Source organism: Dermacentor silvarum, chromosome 11, assembly GCF_013339745.2.
Source record: "Dermacentor silvarum isolate Dsil-2018 chromosome 11, BIME_Dsil_1.4, whole genome shotgun sequence".
Lineage (NCBI taxonomy): Eukaryota > Metazoa > Arthropoda > Arachnida > Ixodida > Ixodidae > Dermacentor > Dermacentor silvarum.
In genome coordinates, this window is record NC_051164.1 from 48739225 (window position 1) to 48757401 (window position 18177).

The following is an 18177-nucleotide window of genomic DNA, read 5'->3' on the forward strand; positions in this document are numbered from 1 at the left end:
TCTTGAAAGCGCACCGAAATTGAAGTACACAAGTATTCTTCCCTTTCACCCCCATCATAATGTGGTTGCCACGGCTAGTAATTGAACTCGCGACCTCAAGGTCAGCAGAAGAAAGCCGTATCCCCACCCCAATGGTAACAAAATACAATCGCTTCAGTTTGCAACGAACGAGCACAGATTAACATTCAGTAAGTTCAGTGAGACAACTGTGCCAATAATTCGTAGTGCCAATACAATCTGTTGTGAGTGGTGAAGACCTTGGTTCCCCTGATGCATGTGTGCCGAGATCTTCGGGTCTGGATTCTCACGGTGACTACACCAAATTCAGAGACCTGGGTTACATGAAGGAAGATCTAGGGAGGACTGCTTCAGTTGCATAGGACAGCTTGTCGAGCTGCGTGTCACATAAGGTTTCCCACCACAAACGAAAGGCCAGTCATGTCACCATTAATGCAGCGGCACACTTACTCGAATGTGTCAAGGGCAAAAGTGATACACCAATTATCAGGTGTTTCAGCTAAAAAATTCTGTAATTCTGAATAAACAGCGCAGAAGAGATAAAAAGGTTAGTCCTTTGGTGAACGCTGGTGGTATCAGGAAATGTGCAATAATAACTAGTTTAATCAATTAAACTAACTTCTAATTATTTACTTCAGAGCATGCAATGCATTTGTAACTGAAGAGTGCAACTGCTCAAGGCATATTTAGGCAAATCTGAGTGTTCTGTAAATCAATGTCCTCAGTGGCCTCTTCATAAGCTATTCACATGGCTGGCAGAAGTGCGGATATTGAAAAAAAAAAGTACGTGACAGAACTGTTTTTTTTTTTTTCAACTACACTTTATGCTACAAGTCTGCCAATCTGTCTTCAACGCCTGAGAAGGCATTGATGTTGGCTATAAGGCATTGGGTGAAACATGCTAGTTTTGATCAAAGTCAGTGCATTCAGTGTTCAATGGTGATTAGGCAGGCGATTATGGGCAAGGCTTGGCTGTTAGCCCGCTCCCCTGCTACTCGCCACACCCCAACATCTCATAAAGGGACACAAATGATATAAAATAAGTTAAGTTGCATTACAAAATTAACATTCTGCGATAGCATATATATATATATATATATATATATATATATATATATATATATATATATATGTATGAGAGAGAGAGAGAGAGAAAATAAAAAAGCCGCTCTTATGTGAGAGGAGGCTTGCCAAACAAGAAAGGTGACGAGAACGAAGGACGGGTGGCGACACCTCTTTGAAATTCCTGCACTAGCCCGCCGTGACGTCATGAATAGTGACGGCGTCTGCTAGGGCCTCGTTAAGCTTTTATCGGTAAAACGATGGGCTAAATTTGTTATTTTAATAGAGCCATGTACTGAACTTGGTAAGTTTCGAGAATTTTCACTGCGCCACAATAGGAAGAAAAAAAAAAAGAAACCGAAATCCGTGACGTCACAATGATTCCGGCGCAAAATTCAAAAAGGAAGTTGGGCGCGCCTTCATTCTCTCTTCTGGTAGTCACCCTCTTACCGCGAAATTAACGAAGATAAAGGGTTTTCAAAGAATGCCTTATCATTAAAAACTAGTTTGCTGTTTATCTTTAGTGCCCGTTAAATCACGCTGTACTCGGCCGATCCGAGCGGTGCAGATTACGTCTCCCACAGAGCGTGCGTTGGCCTTGGCAATGACCACACACGAGATGATTGGTAAATCAACAGCAACGCAAGGTCGCCAGAAAATATAGATAGCAACACGTCTGCTGACTGGCCCCGCACAATCATGACGTTATCGCTTTGCATGGGAAAAAGAAAAAAAACGTGCGAAAAAAAAAGTGTCCCGAGACCTATACACACAAAAAGCTGGCCCGCGCAAAGCAATAACCTGAAAGAGAGCCGCCCACTGATAGTAAAGTGTACCCACCACACAGAGCCTCTATGTAGCCACCAGATTCCACCGATAGGGGATTCCGTGCGCTGACGTCACGAGCGGACGAACGAAAAGCGTGAGGCGATAAGTGGCGCCTAGGCAGCGCATGACGGCACGTCATCGCATGCAGTTATGCTTATCGAGCGTTCTGGGAGGCGCAGACGCTGAGTGAGAAGAAAAAAAAAAGAAAAAAAAGCTATCGCGGCCCTGATGGAGGAACGAGTTGATAGAGTAGCGATTAAAGAATTAAGAAAAAGAAAGATAACGAGCTGATGGAATCATGCCAGCGTTTCGGGAATGCCCCTTAGTGGAACTGAGATTGCAACTGAACGGACATTCTCTCCAACAACGGAAGACGTAAAACTGACGTCAAAATCGGCCGCCATTCCTTATCCGACTAGCAGGTTCTAAGCCTGGACCCTCACGACACACTGTCAAATTTCGCCATATGTTTGAGTTCTGAAACAATCAGTGCGTCAGTTGCCTCTCATAGTGGGTAATTCGGAGCTGACAATGAATGACGAATTTGACAACAATGGTGGAATTTTTCAGCGTTGTGCACCCCAGCTGTTCGACAATGCTTCGACACCTGTAGCGAAATTCCCGCCAAACGTGGCCGGATGATAGAAATTATCTGCCGTCACGTCGAGTTAAGAGGCAGCCACTCCAGATTCCAGATAACGTACGCCAGAACAGTTTGCTTCAAAGTTGGAAACAACGGTAAAGACTTTTAACGCGTTAGCATTAGGAGTGTCCAAAGTGGGGGAAAACAAAAACAAAAAACAAACTGTGTGCGTGTGAACTTTGCAGTGTGGGAAGCCAGTCACGTGATAGAGGTAGAGGGAGAGGGGTTGGGAGAGCTCACAAGAGCGTGTAATGATGATGATCAATGGGGTTTTATGGCGCAAGGCAGAAACTTGGTGGTTGACAAAGAACCTCGAGAACAAGTTTAAGGACCGCACAAAGAGCGATGGAACGAAAAGAGGAAGAGAGCGGTGTGGATCAGAGAGCAAACGGGGATAGCCGATATTCTAGTTGACATTAAGAGGAAAAAATGAAGCTGGGCAGACGATGTAATGCGTAGGATGGATAACCGGTGGACCATTAGAGTTACAGAATGGATACCAAGAGAAGTGAAGCGCAGTCGAGGACGGCAGAAAATTAGGTGGGGTGATGAAGTTAGGGAACTTGCAGGTGTAAGTTATAATCAGCTAGCGCAAGGCAGGAGTAATTGGAGATAGCAGGGAGAGGCCTTCGTCGTGCAGTGGACATAAATATATATAGGCTGATGATGGTGCTGATGATGGCGCAAGGGCCAGGGGAGGCCAAAGAACGCCAGAAAATGGCCAAGATGTAGTCGATGCATGGTGTGTGGTCAATGTTAAAGGGTACATGTGACGCGGCAGTACGGTGGCCTAGGAACAATCCCTGTAAACTGCGTAAAGATATTACAATGGTACATAGGGTGTACATGCTACGAAGGGTTGATAGACTAAAATGTGGCACTGTCAGTAGCACTACTGCCTCCATCACGGCCCATCCAAAGTTTACTTGAGGCTGGAGGCGCGCGCTACATAAAACGCTACCTTTGCAACAGCGGCCTCTCAGCAGAAGCCGTGTTACGAATTCTTTTGGGCTGATTACGTGTAGTAGGCGGATTAAATTTTTTTTTAAATCTAAAAACTGATTTCGAGTTGAATAACGGTTCCCTACCAAGCAACATTGACGGATGAAGAGGGGTATATAAGCTAGAGGAAAGTGTTCCTTTTTCCTTTCAGCGTCTGCTTCCCGGCACTCCAGTAAGACGTGCAGGACGGCCAACCTCTCACTACATTTACGATACCACGGATCGGAAGTTCATCACCCGTCAACCAGTAGTTGTGTGCGTGCCGTACGTGTGTCCTATTCTCAACCGACTTAATAGGACAGGGTCACGTGGTAGAAAGGGGATGCGCATCCCGCAAGAAAGCGCATTTACCTCCTAAATCGCCACAGCAACCGACTCAGTGACGCAGCTGCCTGTATTGGATGAATGAAGCAAAGAACGATGTCGGTTTTCGCAGGATAAAGGAAGGTTGCGACAGCGGGAATCCCCGCACAACAACCAGACTGATTGTGCTCTTACAAAACCCACCCTACATAAGCGCGCCTTGTGTTTGGTGTCGCGTAACCACAGAGTTACGGAGACGCGCGGCACATTTGAAATGGCGAAGCGAGCGGCAGCGCGACGCGCTCGCTTTGTGACTAGCACGCGCTCTCCTCGCGGTCATCGACTGAGAGATTTTATCACATTTATCCTCGCGCGCGTGACATCCTGCTTGCTTGCTTAGTAAGATAACTTTTTACGGCAATTTATATGGCTTATACGAGCCTCCGTGTGATAGTATAGTGTCGTTGTACATGTATAATAGCTGGCTATTGCTATCATTAGCTTCGCCTTTCGGGCGACACTGCGACTTCGTTTTCTTTTTTTTTTTCTTTTTTTTTCCTTCGCTCTTTCGACACGCATCCGCTTTGGCCACTGCATGCCTTACACGACTAGAGAGTTCGACTACATGCCAGCCTCCTAAGGTTCAATCGAGCTGCAATTACGGGTGCCGAACACGTACACAACTCCCAAAATTGCACGTGCGCAGCATTTCATTGTGAGGCTCTCGAGACCCGATGGGCTCATTACTCGGGCTCGGGCTCGATGGGACGGTAACGTTTCGACATACACTGTTTGGATATGTCGTTAGCGCAATAGAATGTACGGGACAAGGATGCAGACACACAGGGGCCGCAACCCGAACTTCGGCGTATATACAAGGAGTCTCTCTCTAATGCCCTCAGCCCAGTAGAATCCGCGTGATGACTGGTGGAGTTCGGCGCCAAAGATACTACGAACAGTCACCAATGTTCCGGTTGACGATTAGCCTCCGTGCGAAAATAAAACCGTAAAACTGACTTTCCGACGTAAAATATTATTAATAAGGGCAACTCTGTGTATAATGACACGCTAAAAAGGGTGTACAGGAGCAGTGAAGCATCGACGCGTGGAGGTTACGTGTAAACCGCGGAGAATTGAGGTGTATGCCTTCTATATTATTTTTTTTTTTTCAGAGCAAAGGTGGTATTTTTGCGGCATTTGATGAACAATTGAAGAATCTTGCAGACCTTGTTCAGAAGGCTTAGTGAAGCGCGAGGAGGGGGGGGGGGGGGGGAAAGAAAACAAGAACGGGAATTTTCTCAAACGCACGCGGGAACTTGACTCACACGAATGCCGTAATCATGCGAACGTGCGTTCCCTGCAAAAGGTGGCGGTAATAAGTGTTATTAGAAGGGAACAAAGGCTTAACCCTCAACTAGCCTGGGCCGTTTGTTATGCCCATATATGGTTGGCTACGGATACTGTCCTTAGAGGTCAACAGGAGCGGCCAAGCGTAACGATTCCATTCCAAAACGCTATTCCTTTTCGCGCTTCGTAGGTGGGTCTGAGCGGTTTACCGCCGCCCGAGCTATCACCGGGATCAACCGGGCCCTGAAGGGTTGATGAAAAGGAGGGAGCAGAACAGAACGAAAGGATTGTACAGGGTGCGGCAGAAGTGATCGCGCTCAAACAAAAACCCACAAATATGGTCGCGATGCACTTGTTAACGTAATGTGTTATGTTCTACATCCGCAAATCCAAACATACGTTTCAAAAAGACGTCCGCATTTTGCGCGAATGCAATGGCTTCAATGCCTCAATGGCTTCAGAATAGTGTTTGCCTGAGCTCGTTGGTTGCACATAGCACAAATGGTTTCCAGCAGAACGTATGGACGCGTGTGTCGTCGTCCTTTTCTGTCCGTGTCCATACGTTCTGCTGGAAACCATTTGTGCCTCAATGGCGGCACGGATGTGGTCTATAAGTATAATTCACCCCATGCTTCTTCTAATGCCCGGCGAAGAGCAGCCAAATTACGGCAAAGAGTAGAGACCAGATTGAGTAGTCTAGCGGGATTAGATCCGGGTTCCTTAGAGGTCATTCCTAAGCGAAAATAAAATCATAGAAGTCTTTCGTGCGCCATTATTGCACCACCTTCGCTTTGCGAGCCGCAGCAAAATCCTGCTGGTAAGTCCGCTGACGGTTTCGGAAGCGCGATTCGGCTCAAGGCAGTACCTCCTCCTTCAGGACATCTATCGCTGTTCAATTCGGCTTCCAGTTCTAATAAAACTAGCGGCATCTTTCCATCAGAAGTGATTGCCCCAACATGTCATCACTGATTGAGGGCGGGAAACTCTTGAGGCAATTCTTCCAATGACGTTGGCTTCTTTTTTGAGGCTTCCCCGTCAATACCCTATCGTTTTGGTGTTTTAAAAACTGCTCGATATTGAGCACTGCCTCGTCCGTGAAGAGAATGCTGCGTTGTTGCGCGCCTTGCTGCCGAAGCGTTTGGAACAGGTGCTTGCATCTTATGACGCCGGTCTCTTTCGTGTGCTCGGCGAGTCTATGAGCTATATCTAAACCTTGTACTTGTGCCGCTTCTCGTTCACGATTCTTCGGGCCAAACGTTTAAAAATTTCTGTGGTTTCGGCCATCTGGCTTTTCCACAACTGATTTCTGCACAGGGCGGGAAGTTTTGCCGCACCCTGAATATATTACACCGGCCCAGCATTTGGCGCCACACGAATATCCAATAAGGGGTCAAAACTGAGCAAGGACAAGGCTAGGTTATAGGTTGGACTAGGTTTGATTACGTTAGAATGGGTGAACTAAAGGACATACGTTACCGCTACAAAGACGAAACCTGCATGTGTCGTCCGTTTTCGTTTCTATCTGCGTTTCAATTGTATTTGTCGCGATAAACGTGGCCCTTTGGTAATTTTACCAATCAGGCCAAATAAAAGATCTTGTGTAGGTTCATAAGAGGTCGCGGATAGCGGTGCTTATTCTTACTCTGCTTGGCGCCCAAGACAACGCGACGAATATACACCAACTAACCCAAATTTCAGTTCTTCTTTCGTAGGTTTGGTTTACAACGTACGTAGGGTTGGGTAAAAAGATACGAATATCCGACACACGATCGGGACAGTGGCGGCTCCGTGTGGAACTCAGTGCATCTTCAGCCTAGTGCGGTACAACCAGGACTGTGAATGCCACAGTCCGTTCTCGGATATGGTGGTGCAATTGCTTGCGTGTCTCCGAGAGTGGCTCATACCCACTATGGGGGATTGGCCAAGAATCGGGTGATATAAGGGGGGGGGGGGGGGGGGGGGAGAAGTATAAGAGTGTAAAAAGAAGCCTCACATTTCTTTGGGAAACTTTGGGTCTTTTCTTCTATTAGGGGTCTTACCTCTTCGTTTATTAGGAATTTTACTAATGCGACGGCAGTTGTTACCTATAGGAAACTGGTAATGCCATCTTGTCCCTTCTGTTCTGCATGCTTGCAGCCCATAAGCGAAGGTAAACGTCAAACGAGAAGCAGGTGGGACAGGTGCTGACTAACGAGTGGTACTTTTAATTGAGAGGAACGGTAGAAGAAACACAAAAGGCAAACGACGATGACGAGTGAATCGTGGCAGCGGCATGTGTCACTATATACATACTCCGGCACATCATTTCTATGCGCATCTGTCCAACTTCAATGTCAGTTTGACATTGTTGTCATAATGTCTAACTGGCGAGCCCGCCAGTGCCTTCAATTTCCATTTAACAATTTTTGAATGTGGGATTGGTCTGCTTGCAAGCTGCTCTGGCCGTGGTCCACTGACCTTTCGTGTTTAGCCCCGGGGAGGGGGGGGGGGGGGGGAGCGAATACTCGCTGTCGAATAACGAATCGAACGTTCTCCTATTATATGCGCCCCTCGAATCGAATGTATTAGTCGCCATTCGCAAATCCGCAAATTTTTTCGAATACTGTCATCACGTCAACTGCACACGATCAAACGCGAAACTGAAGCAAAAATTGAAATTTTTATTCTGCACACATGAGTCACGTGACACTCGGTAGAGCTGCCGCAACCACTGCCGCGACCAGTGCCAATAGAGAAAAAAAAATTTTATTTACAGCGAAGCTGTATATGGCTAGGTTCTTACCAAAAGTGTAGAAAAAACGTCGCGTCGACAGAGAAAACAGTGGGACGATCCCGAAGATGGTGCAATACCGGGCCGACCCAAGGCGGAGGTAGGATTAAGGTGGATTAGGTCTGATTAAGGTTGCTTAAGGTGGATGAAGGACTAGGGTGGATTAAGGTCGATTAAGGTGTACTAAGTACGATTAGGGTTGATTACGGTGCATGAAGGATTATGGTGGATTAGGGTGTGTGTCTTGATGCTTTAATTGCGTATATACAGTCATACGTATATACAATTTCGTCATTTTAGAAGAACACATAACAGCTTCGCTGGTCGTCGTCCTCCTTCACAGAGCGGAAGGGCACTAAGTTTTTTTTTTCTTTTTAATTACGCTCTGCCATCGCAGCACAAGATGCACGTGCCCTGTCTATCTCTCTACCTTATCTTCCTGCCTCCCCGTCCTCCTTTCCCCAGCGTAGGGTAAGCAAACGGTATTCTCCTTTATAATTCACCGCCCTGCCTTTCTCTCTCGCTTGCGTCTGGATGGCTGAAAGCGAGTATTAACCTTAAAGGCCAACTCGGCGGGACCAGCTCTCCGCCTCGATGCTCCTCCTGTCCGGTCGCCACATTGCGATCGCGTTTCGCTCCAGCTGTGCGCAGCTGAGTCGTCGATGCTCCCTAGGAGGGTTGCAGAAAATAGCGCCTTTTTCCTCTTCACAATCACTCTCCCTGCTAGCTGTGCGCCGAATTCGTGTGACCACAAAAGCGCGCCGACCAGGAACCTTTCGGTTGCGTATCATGCAAATGCAGTTTAAATATAGTCTATATCAGCGGGGAGCGACACACACGCCGTTTCGGAACTCTTGCTATATATATATATATATATATATATATATATATATATATATATATATATATATATTGTAGTGACAAATACGGGCGCCAGCAGAAGAAGAAGACGCTTCTGGTTGTTGGTGCTCGCACTCACTCCGCTTGGCCGTTGCCTGTTTCTGGCATTCATAAAAACGCCAAGCGCATCTAACCTTGAATGCGTCATATATATATAGCAAGTGAGAGGGAGAGAGACTTCGTACGAGATTTTGTAAGGGATACTATCATCACCAACAGCCTATATTTATCTCCACTGCAGGACCCGGGTGTGGAGAGATTCAGCAACTTGTTGCAGAAAGACTGGGGAAAGGGCACAGGGGCCGGGCCGCACTATGTAGCAATTCTTAATTTTTTTTTTCTTGCCGCTCAACATTGGTGGGCAGGACTTCACGAGTACGTTAAACGCCGATATCGGCCAATCGTTGGGTGATCTCAGAGAACCGAATCGACAGAAAATTAAGAATCCTTACATATAGTACGAGCTCAGTATACATTGGGGAAATGTTCGAGGGAACCTGAACAGCATTGGAGAAAGTTGCAAAAAAAAAAAAAGGGGGGGGGGGGGGGGGGACTGCGGACATTCGAATTCCAACAAGATCTTCCGAACACCACGTGACAACAGGTTGTGGAGGAAGGGTATTTTTCATCTGCTGTCGCACTGAACATCGTTCATTGTCCATGTCGCACTGAATCGTTATTCCAAGGGCCGGATGTATTTATTCCGTGGAGCCGTTTTCCTTTATCACATCGCTCAACAAAAGGTCAATCACTATCCGCGGTTCCGTTTGTTTATTGTGCAGCTGAGAAAATGGAACGTTCGTCAACCACCCAACAGCTACGAATGAAGCGACAAAGGGAACGTTTGTCAACCACCCGACAGCTACGAATGAAGCTATACAAAGGAAACCCACCTTTATTTCTCCACCTAGCGAGCTTTCCGCGGAACTGATTTGCTACATTGCGTATTAATTAAATTCTGCGCTTTCACGTGTCAATTAAAATCACCATCCGATTACCAGGCACGCCGTCGTGGGGGGACTACGGATTAATTTTTGACCATCTGGAGTTTCTTGCCGTGCACCCAATGCACGGGCACTTTTGCATACCGTCCCCTTCAGAATGGGACCGTGATCGAGCCCACGTGATCGGGAGCGACGTCATAGCCACTGAGCTAAGCTACCGCGCGCGGGTCGACATCGCTCGTATATACACGTATGTGCGATTTACCGCGGTGACACAACTTTTAAGGATTCGTGATTCCTCTTATTAGACCAAGTCCCGATGCACTGTTTCTACGGCTTCAGACAGGCTGTGCGCCGCCTTTTCGTATGGTAGATTTTTTTTTAAATTTTATTTGTAGTTATCTCGATTGCGAAGATTTGAAAACGGGTACAATTACAATCAAGGCCGGCCGTAATGAGCGCGCAGCCCCGTCCCAGGCGAACCGTTCCGTCCATCGCAACGGTGCAATTTCGACGCTGACTGCCGCGCCCGAGAGGCGTTTCTTTTATTTCCTTACGTCACCAATTTCCACGAGCGGTCCAGCTCCGAACAAGCCGGGTTGGGAGCAGCAGGGGCAGCCTTGAAAATCGCTGCTTCGAGATGGCGAGAGAAAGCAAAAAAAGGGGGAGAGGTAGAGAGAGAGCGTGCCGAGCCAATAACAATAAAAAGTCATTACGTAAACTACTTTCCCTCTGACCCGCTGCCCCCCCCCCCCCCCCCCCCCCCCTCCTGGAGGCGTATCTCCGACGCAATTTATCCCCTCTAGCCGACGCTCCGCCGTTATTTGGGGGCTCAGCCTAAACGTAAACGCGACTACGTAAGCGTGTCGTGCTAGTGAAAGACACGAAATCGCGAAAGGAAAGAGAAAAAGAAAACGAAACAACGACTTCGTAATAATGCGGGCTGCGTTTTTCGGCGCAACAGTCGAGATCGGCATTTCAGCTCCACCGAACGCTTTAAAGAAAACTCCCAGGCACTGCCGGCGCAACGAGCGGCTCGTCGTGTCCTTTTTCTGCTTGAATGCCAGGTTCGTCGCGTTACGTAAGGTACTTTTCACGGTCGGAAACGACGGAAAGAAACACAAAAACGGACGCAGACTTTCCTGTCCGCTTCGTCGGCTTTTCTGCCGAGCTATTATTATTTTCTTTCTCTCTCTCTCTCTTTTTTTTTTTTTTCGTATTCCGAACGCTCCCCGTGATCCCTGGGGCGGTGTTTTTCGCTCGATGTTGCATATGCCTCTTCCAGCAGAAGCACGCAAAGCCGGTGCGATTTCGATCCGTCCCGTCGGCGAAGACCCGCATATAGTTTTTTTGATGTGTACACAGCTAGCGTTGGCGAGGCGGCTCGGGCGGCCGGGCTTGCACATACACAAGCACGGTCCTCGTATTAAACATGCAAAAGGAACGAAGCTTTCACTCCTTTTTTTTCTCCGAGCTAATGCCGTACCGGCGCGCGTTGCTAGTAGCCCCGGGGAAAGCTTACCAGTAGTCGAAAAAAAAAAAAAAAAGCTCAGCGCCGCCGTAGCAGACGACAGAACTCGAAAATGCACGCTGCTAGTTACGGATGAGGAAAACAAAAAATATCATATCGAATTTCAAGTATATACGACCGCAGCACGTCAAAAGGGATAGAAAATTCTCTCACTTTAGTCAGGATCGGCATCGGGCGATCAACTATTTGCAAACGCGCAGGCAGGCGGACTTAGCAGAAGACGCAGACGAAAAAACGCTCGGCGAGCGAGCCGTGCTCTGTTTTGCTCTTCCGCGTTAAAGCGCCGCAAAAAGCAGTTGAGAGGCACGCCAGAACAAAAACCAGAAGAAGCTCTCTACGGCGCTACAGAAGAGAGAATAAAAAAAAGCACGATTTCATCATGTTTACATTTTGATGAGCCGTCGATACGGAACAGCGAGGCCTAGCGAGGGCGATAGGAGCCCGAGCGACGCCGGATGCACGACGACGTCGACGAAATCGCACTTCGGTCGGGCGATAAAGAAAAACGAACGGCGGCTTCCTCCGCGTCGGTTCCACAGACACCTACGTGCCGAGGGGTTTCGCCACAGGGCGCGGACGGAAACGCATCCCCCAGGTCGAACTAGGCCTAACGCGGGGCGAAACGCTTGCTGCTCCCCCACGCGTCGACGACAGCACGGCCCCCCTTCGGCCGGAAAACATAAACACGATGCAAAACCGAAACAAGAAGGCACGGCGCCCGTGACGCAGACGACAATTACCACGGGACGGCATTTTCGGCCGGACGATCCTAGTGAAAAAAACGCGAGCTGTGGCTTTTTTCGGGTCGACAGAGCGGCGTCGGATCGCGCTGACCGAGGCATTTCCAGTGGGGAGATCAAGTGGCGTGGAAAAAAAGCACGCTCGCCGCCTCGGGGGGTGAAAGCGGTGGGGGGCTCCCACGAAGCGCGTCGTCGGAGTCGAGCTAACTTCGGTATCCGGTCGCTCGCGGACGCGCACTTTTTTGCAGTGGCAGCCGAAAAATGACGCACGTAAGATCACTTTCGGGCTCGGCCGAACGAGGCCGGAGAAAAAAAGCGGGACGTGATCAATAATGGAAACGATTAAATTAGCCGCCGGGGCGGAGGGGTGTCACAGCCGCATAGACTGGTTCGATCAAAGACGCCTTCGCCCGCGGCACTTTTGTTTACTTTGGCCCTCCCGCGGCCCATTCCGACGTTGGCTACGCCTAAGAACGATGCATCGCCGAACGCACTCAGCGCGCAACACAGTGCACTGGAGCGAGGCAGCGGGCAACGGAGTGAAAACATGCACGGCCCAAAAGCCCATTAGGCAAGCGGCCTTTGTTCGGTGCGCCGTAGCGTGTACACTTACCTACTTGCAACACGTTATCGACACACCCAGCCTCGTACAGCTTGAGGCCACGGTAAAAGGGAAGCTTCTGGTAGTCACCACAACTATTGGAGTCACTTGATAAAGACGAGTACATGCAAATATCCCGTTCGTTGCGGGGAAACGACCAGAAGATGATCCTCCGTTGCACAGGCTCAGGTATCCTGTTGTAGCGTTCTTCGATGCGCTGGAATGGGATGTGCTGCGCCACCACTTTTGCACACACGTCCAAGAGGCTCTCCGGCTGGCGATGTCCGAACAGTTTCGGCTCGAAATTGGACAATCTGTCGCCCTTGGCGAGGCAATTTCCACCCACAAAAGAACACGACGGCCTGAGCGCCGTCGCCATGTTTGAAACATCTGATATAAGCCGGGGACGCACTGCGCATGCGCGAGGGGTTTAATAACAATACAGCACCTGCGTGGTATTTACGCGGGACTCGCTATCCCGTTCGTGGGGCCGGGGGCCCCCGTCGTTGGCATTGGCTGCGGCGTCGGGCCCCTCGAGGGAAAGGGATGAATCATCGGAGCAATTCACATGTTTTTCATTCAAATGTGAGGCGCGGCGTGTGAAGTTTTGGCTGTCATTTTGCCAGCTCGGCCGCGGCGCCGCTCCGAGCGAAATGTCCCTTCCGGGAGCACGGCGGGCTTCAGCTCCGCCCCGCGCCGTGAGCAACTCGCCGGAGAGCGTCGAGGCCTAACGATGCTAGGCATGCTAAGGCCGTGCACGAAGTCGAAGCGAAGCCTAATTCGGATAATCGCCCCGCTGCTCGCGAGCTCCCCTTTCCCCGTTGCTGATTTGGCGGCGGCGTGCATTTTTGTTCTCGGACCGGCGGCTCGGGGTTTCGATCCGGCGCTGCTTGCCCGCCGCTGCTTCGAATCGTTATTCCGTCGTTGGACATTGATCCTGCTGGCCTATCTTTTTTGGCTCGCTCGCGAGATGAGAGGGAACCGCGCTCGTCAGAGCTTCGGGGGAATTTATCGCTCCCGTGTTGGCACATGCCGCGCCTCGTATATTCCGCGGTTCGCTTTCTCGGACGTCATACATTCGAGCACGACGATCCCTCTTTATTGCGTGCGCTTTATTTTGTCGTCGTTGGCCACTAACGTCCTTTATCTTGCGCTCTGCGGTAGGGATCCCTTGCTCGCAGGGCAGGTGGCACAGCGAGGCAAGCAGACGACGTCTGTCTGTTCAGCGCTGCGCGTTCCACGACGTTTCCAGTTCTTTTCTGCTCTCTGTTCACATATGCCTCCACGTTCCGAGTTTTGTTCCGTCCTTCGTACGGACGAGCCAAAACCCGCCGTCTATAGTCGCAACGAGCCGAAGGGACGACATTTTTCTTTAAAGATCGGCATCCGTGATTGATGCAGACGAAATTTTTTTCCGCCCGCGCGCCCGTAGCGGCGGGACGGCGCGTGCGCGAGTTTTCTTTTCGTCTGCTCGAAAGCTGTAAAAACGCGGCGCTCCTTTCCTCTCCTAATTCGTCTTGATTAGCTGGAACTCACACGAGAAAGAAGAGGCGAAACGCGCATCACGCACGTGTCCTCGACGCTAGAGAAAAAAGAAACGAAGAAGCCTTCGCTCCGAATGTTACACACACATAAATACACATGGAACACACACGAGTCAGCGCGCAGAAAAACGCGCTCGAAGTGCCGTGCGGTGGTGGTGGTGGGGGGGGTGAAAGTGACCCCGCCCACTCGGCTTGACAGGCACGCCCACCCCGCGAGACAGGTGCCGCCATCTGGCGCCACCAAGTGCACTTGCGTCCCGGGCGGCGGCGTTCCCGGCCGTGACGCCATTGTGACGTCACGCGCGAGAAAGAGGAATCGCGGGGGCACCAGGCACGAACTACGGGGGCAGCGGCATTCCTTTCGCTGGGTGGAAGTTTTTGAGTCCAACTACTTTTTTTTTTTTTTTTTCGCTTCCTCTTGGCATAGGACGTTGCCTGTTTCGTTGGAAACTACTGGGTGGTTTCAAACGCTCGCATGCGATGAGCCTACGCGACCTCCGCTCTGTGTTCTCTTTTATTGAAGCTGAATTCACAAAGACGCTGTGTTTCGAAACACAAAGCTGAGCGCGGCTTACAGGGTCGGCTTGCATCAGAGCGTGACTCAAAGCTCGTTTTCTTCGCTCCCTACGGCTACTCCCTCCTCCACAGATTTTTGCTCTCTTCTTTTGGCGGCGCCGTCACTTTGTCCTTTTTGTAGGCGCTCGCAGCTCCCGCGCTGATGAGGCGCGCGCGGGCATTATTCGCGAGAGCTTTGTTCTAACAATTTATGCTCCCGCACGCGCGCGCGGTGCGGATTTGTTGAGCCACGAGCAGTGCGGGAAGAGATATGCGCGAATAGAACCAGACGATCGTCGGTAATGGCTGGCACTTAATTCGCTCGTGCCACCACCAAATCTTCGCAAACGGCTGCCAGGCCAAATGGCGGCTATGCACTACAACTTCATCCGCCTTTAATAACGCAAAACGGCGTTCGCACAAGTCACGCTCGCAGCCAACCGTTACTTTTATTTGTTATTATTTATTTATTTACCACGCTCCTTCGCGGCACTGTGTTCTTCCGCGGCCAAAAGTAGAGCCTCGTGTCGTCTGCTCTCGAACACAATTGGCAGACGACAATGGTAAGCGTGTATAGAGACATATCGTGTGTTTCCCATGAAGTACTTTGAAGTTTGACTTTGGGTTACTACTTTGAACTACAAATACACAGAGCAGGGCAACAAGTGTCGCAGCTTGCACTGTTTCTATTCGTTGCCTTAAGTGCATGCGCGAACATGAAGACGGAAGCAAGCAAACTAACAAACGTTTTGCCTTTTTAAGAAGCAGCCTTTTGTCTCATAATCAGGTGAATAATAAATAAAAAGCCAACCCGAACCTACCTGATTTGAGAATTAGTTGGAGAGCGAGGGATCGGCGCAAAAGCCATTCAAACGTATCGAAATCTGCAACGTAAACTAGCAAGAAAAATAATCTTCGGTGGTGCACATCGCAGAAGGTTTCGGTTACGTTATTAACTCTACAGGTGCGACAATTCAAGTATGAAAGTGTGAATCACGTATAATATACGCCGAGGAGTACACCAGTCTTATTGGGAGTCACAGTTTATCGGTCAGTAAATTTCGAGTGTTTTGTATTCGCATTATCCAGGTTCATTTTTCGAGCGTGCATCATTTGCTATGGAGAGGATGAGGAAGAAAGTATCTCGGCTACTCTGTTTTTCTATGTTTCACAGCTAATGATATAAATAATTTATTAAAAATAATAAAAGAGATCATGCTTTGGTCGGGGATTTATGCGTGACTCACGTCTTTAAATTAAGGGATGGACTCCTTTGAAGGGGCACTATTGTGAAAATATCAGATCAAACTTTTTGGGGACGCCCATAGGGAGAATATTTTCTGTTGAGGGGTCAGGAAAAAGAAATGGCCATTGGCATCGTAATATAAGTGTTGCGGTTACTGGGACACCTTACATGTATCTGCCAAGGGACGTAGAGATTTATGGGAACGAGTTAAGCGTTTAAAGTACGTCGACTCTGTGATGTAACGGCGTTTTGGTTTCAGCTAGAAATTCAAAATAAAAAAAATGGTGGAGGCTGGCATTCAAAGTTGCCAGTACTAACTTCTATCCTAATTAATACTGAACAGCAAAAGTTGCATGTTTTCGTTGTTTAGCAAACACCTTCCGTCTTCGTTTCCTGGAACTTCGTCTGCTTGGCGGAACGCTTGCAGCTAGGATGTTTATACGTGTATCATCATCATCAGCCTATATTTATGTCCGCTGCGGGACGAAGGCCTCTCCCTGTTGATCTATACGTGTATACGAGTGACCTAATCCCACGAATGTCGCTGCGTGTAAAAGCTCGGGCGCCAACGCAGTCAACACACACAAACACATACGAAAGGTTCATTCGCGTAGCTATAGCGCAAAAAAAAAAAGAAAGAAAAAAAAAAGGAACAAGTGGCCGCGTCGCTTGTCTTGAGTGAGAACTTCCTGCTCAAGCGGGCGGCCGCGGAACTCTCGAAGGACCGGACTCCCGCAAGCCAAAAAAGCAGGTCGGGCCAGGCCAGCTCAGCGTGTCAAGGTCGGTCTCGGCCTGTACGTATTACAACGCTGTGCAGTCGTCGCAAGGCAACTGCGAGCTTTTGTTAAAAAGCTATCACTTGCGTGCGGACCGAAAGTCGCACGGCGTTCGTATGCACGACGCATGCGCACAGCGCATTTCCTTTCACTCGACCGCCATGACCGCAGTTCCAGAAAATAACAACCCGGCAAAAGAGGCGGGCCCGCTTGCGTTGTTGGGCGTAAACAATATGATCCCTCTGTGTACGCGGTCTGGCACAGGGTTGGCACAAGTTGGCTTGCCGCCGCGCTGTTGAAGGGCTAGCAGACGACAGGAAAGCAGACGAAAGTGCCCTTCTGTTGGTCGTCTGCTCGGGGACGCAATGTGACGTTTTAGCAAACCGAGGTGCCGTATCTGTTGCGTAGCGTGATCGAGCTCCGAAATCCGGTTGTATTCTGTGAACAGTTTCCGAGTTCCGGAAGACATATGCAGACTCGCTACCAGTTCTAAAAAAAATAATGTTGCAGGAGTCTTTGAGGTATGAGTCTGTATGACACGATTCAACTATATATCTACGATGTCCTGGGTGATTCTAGTGGTCCTTAGATGATTCACAGCCCATGACAGCGAGTGGGAGTTGTATGCATAATTACGATACATAGATCACGCAAACTTCAAACTTTTGCCTTTTGCCATGGCGTGACCAATTACACTCCGTAATTCTGCGGCTAAAAGGAAGCTTTAAGTAGGACAAGTTCCGATTTATCCATTGCAAGCACATGTAAAACGCAGAAATGTTCTTATGAGACAACCACGCGACTTCTTCTTCTTCATTCTGGGGTTTTACGTGCCAAAACCAGTTCTGATTATGAGGCACGCCGTAGTGGAGGGCTCCGGATAAATTTTGACCACCTGGGGTTCTTTAACGCGCACTAGAACGCAAGCACACGGGCGTTTTTGCATTTCGCCTCCATCGAAATGCGGCCGCCGCGGCCGGGATTCGATCTCGTGCTCAGCAGCGCAACGCCTTAGCTGACTGAGTCACCGCGGCTGGTATCCACGTGACTGTTTGCGATGAAATTTGCTGCATTTGAGTGAGAAAGTTAGCACCTAGCAACTGCAAGAAGCAGAATTCTATGATTTAAGACTTCGCACTTTGCAAAAAAAAATTTAGGAAATCGGTAAGTTCAAGAAAATTTGAACCACGAAATTTACAAAACCAGCCGCATCTAAAACGTATGAATTTTAATATGTTTGTACCTTAAGTTAAACTTTTACTATACTTTTACGAGGGTTCTGCCAAAGTCCATACTCACGAATTAGTGGTACAGTCGAACCCGGTTATATCAAACCCACATATAACGAATTATTGTGTATAACGAAC

At 49.0% G+C, this 18177-nt stretch overlaps 1 protein-coding gene across 2 annotated transcripts in view; it reads right to left on the reverse strand.

Moving 5' to 3' along the window:
- The window catches only part of LOC119433909 (zinc finger SWIM domain-containing protein 5-like), a 63309-nt gene extending 49027 nt beyond the window's left edge, over positions 1-14282 (reverse strand). The window contains exon 1 of one of the 2 annotated variants that reach the window (XM_049659193.1): positions 12702-14282. In XM_049659193.1, coding sequence (XP_049515150.1) covers positions 12702-13068 — 367 coding nt within the window. In that variant the 5' untranslated portion in view covers positions 13069-14282. The remainder of the gene's footprint in view (positions 1-12701) is intronic. The other variant, XM_037701192.2, reaches the window with a different exon arrangement.
- Positions 14283-18177: the final 3895 nt, after the last annotated feature.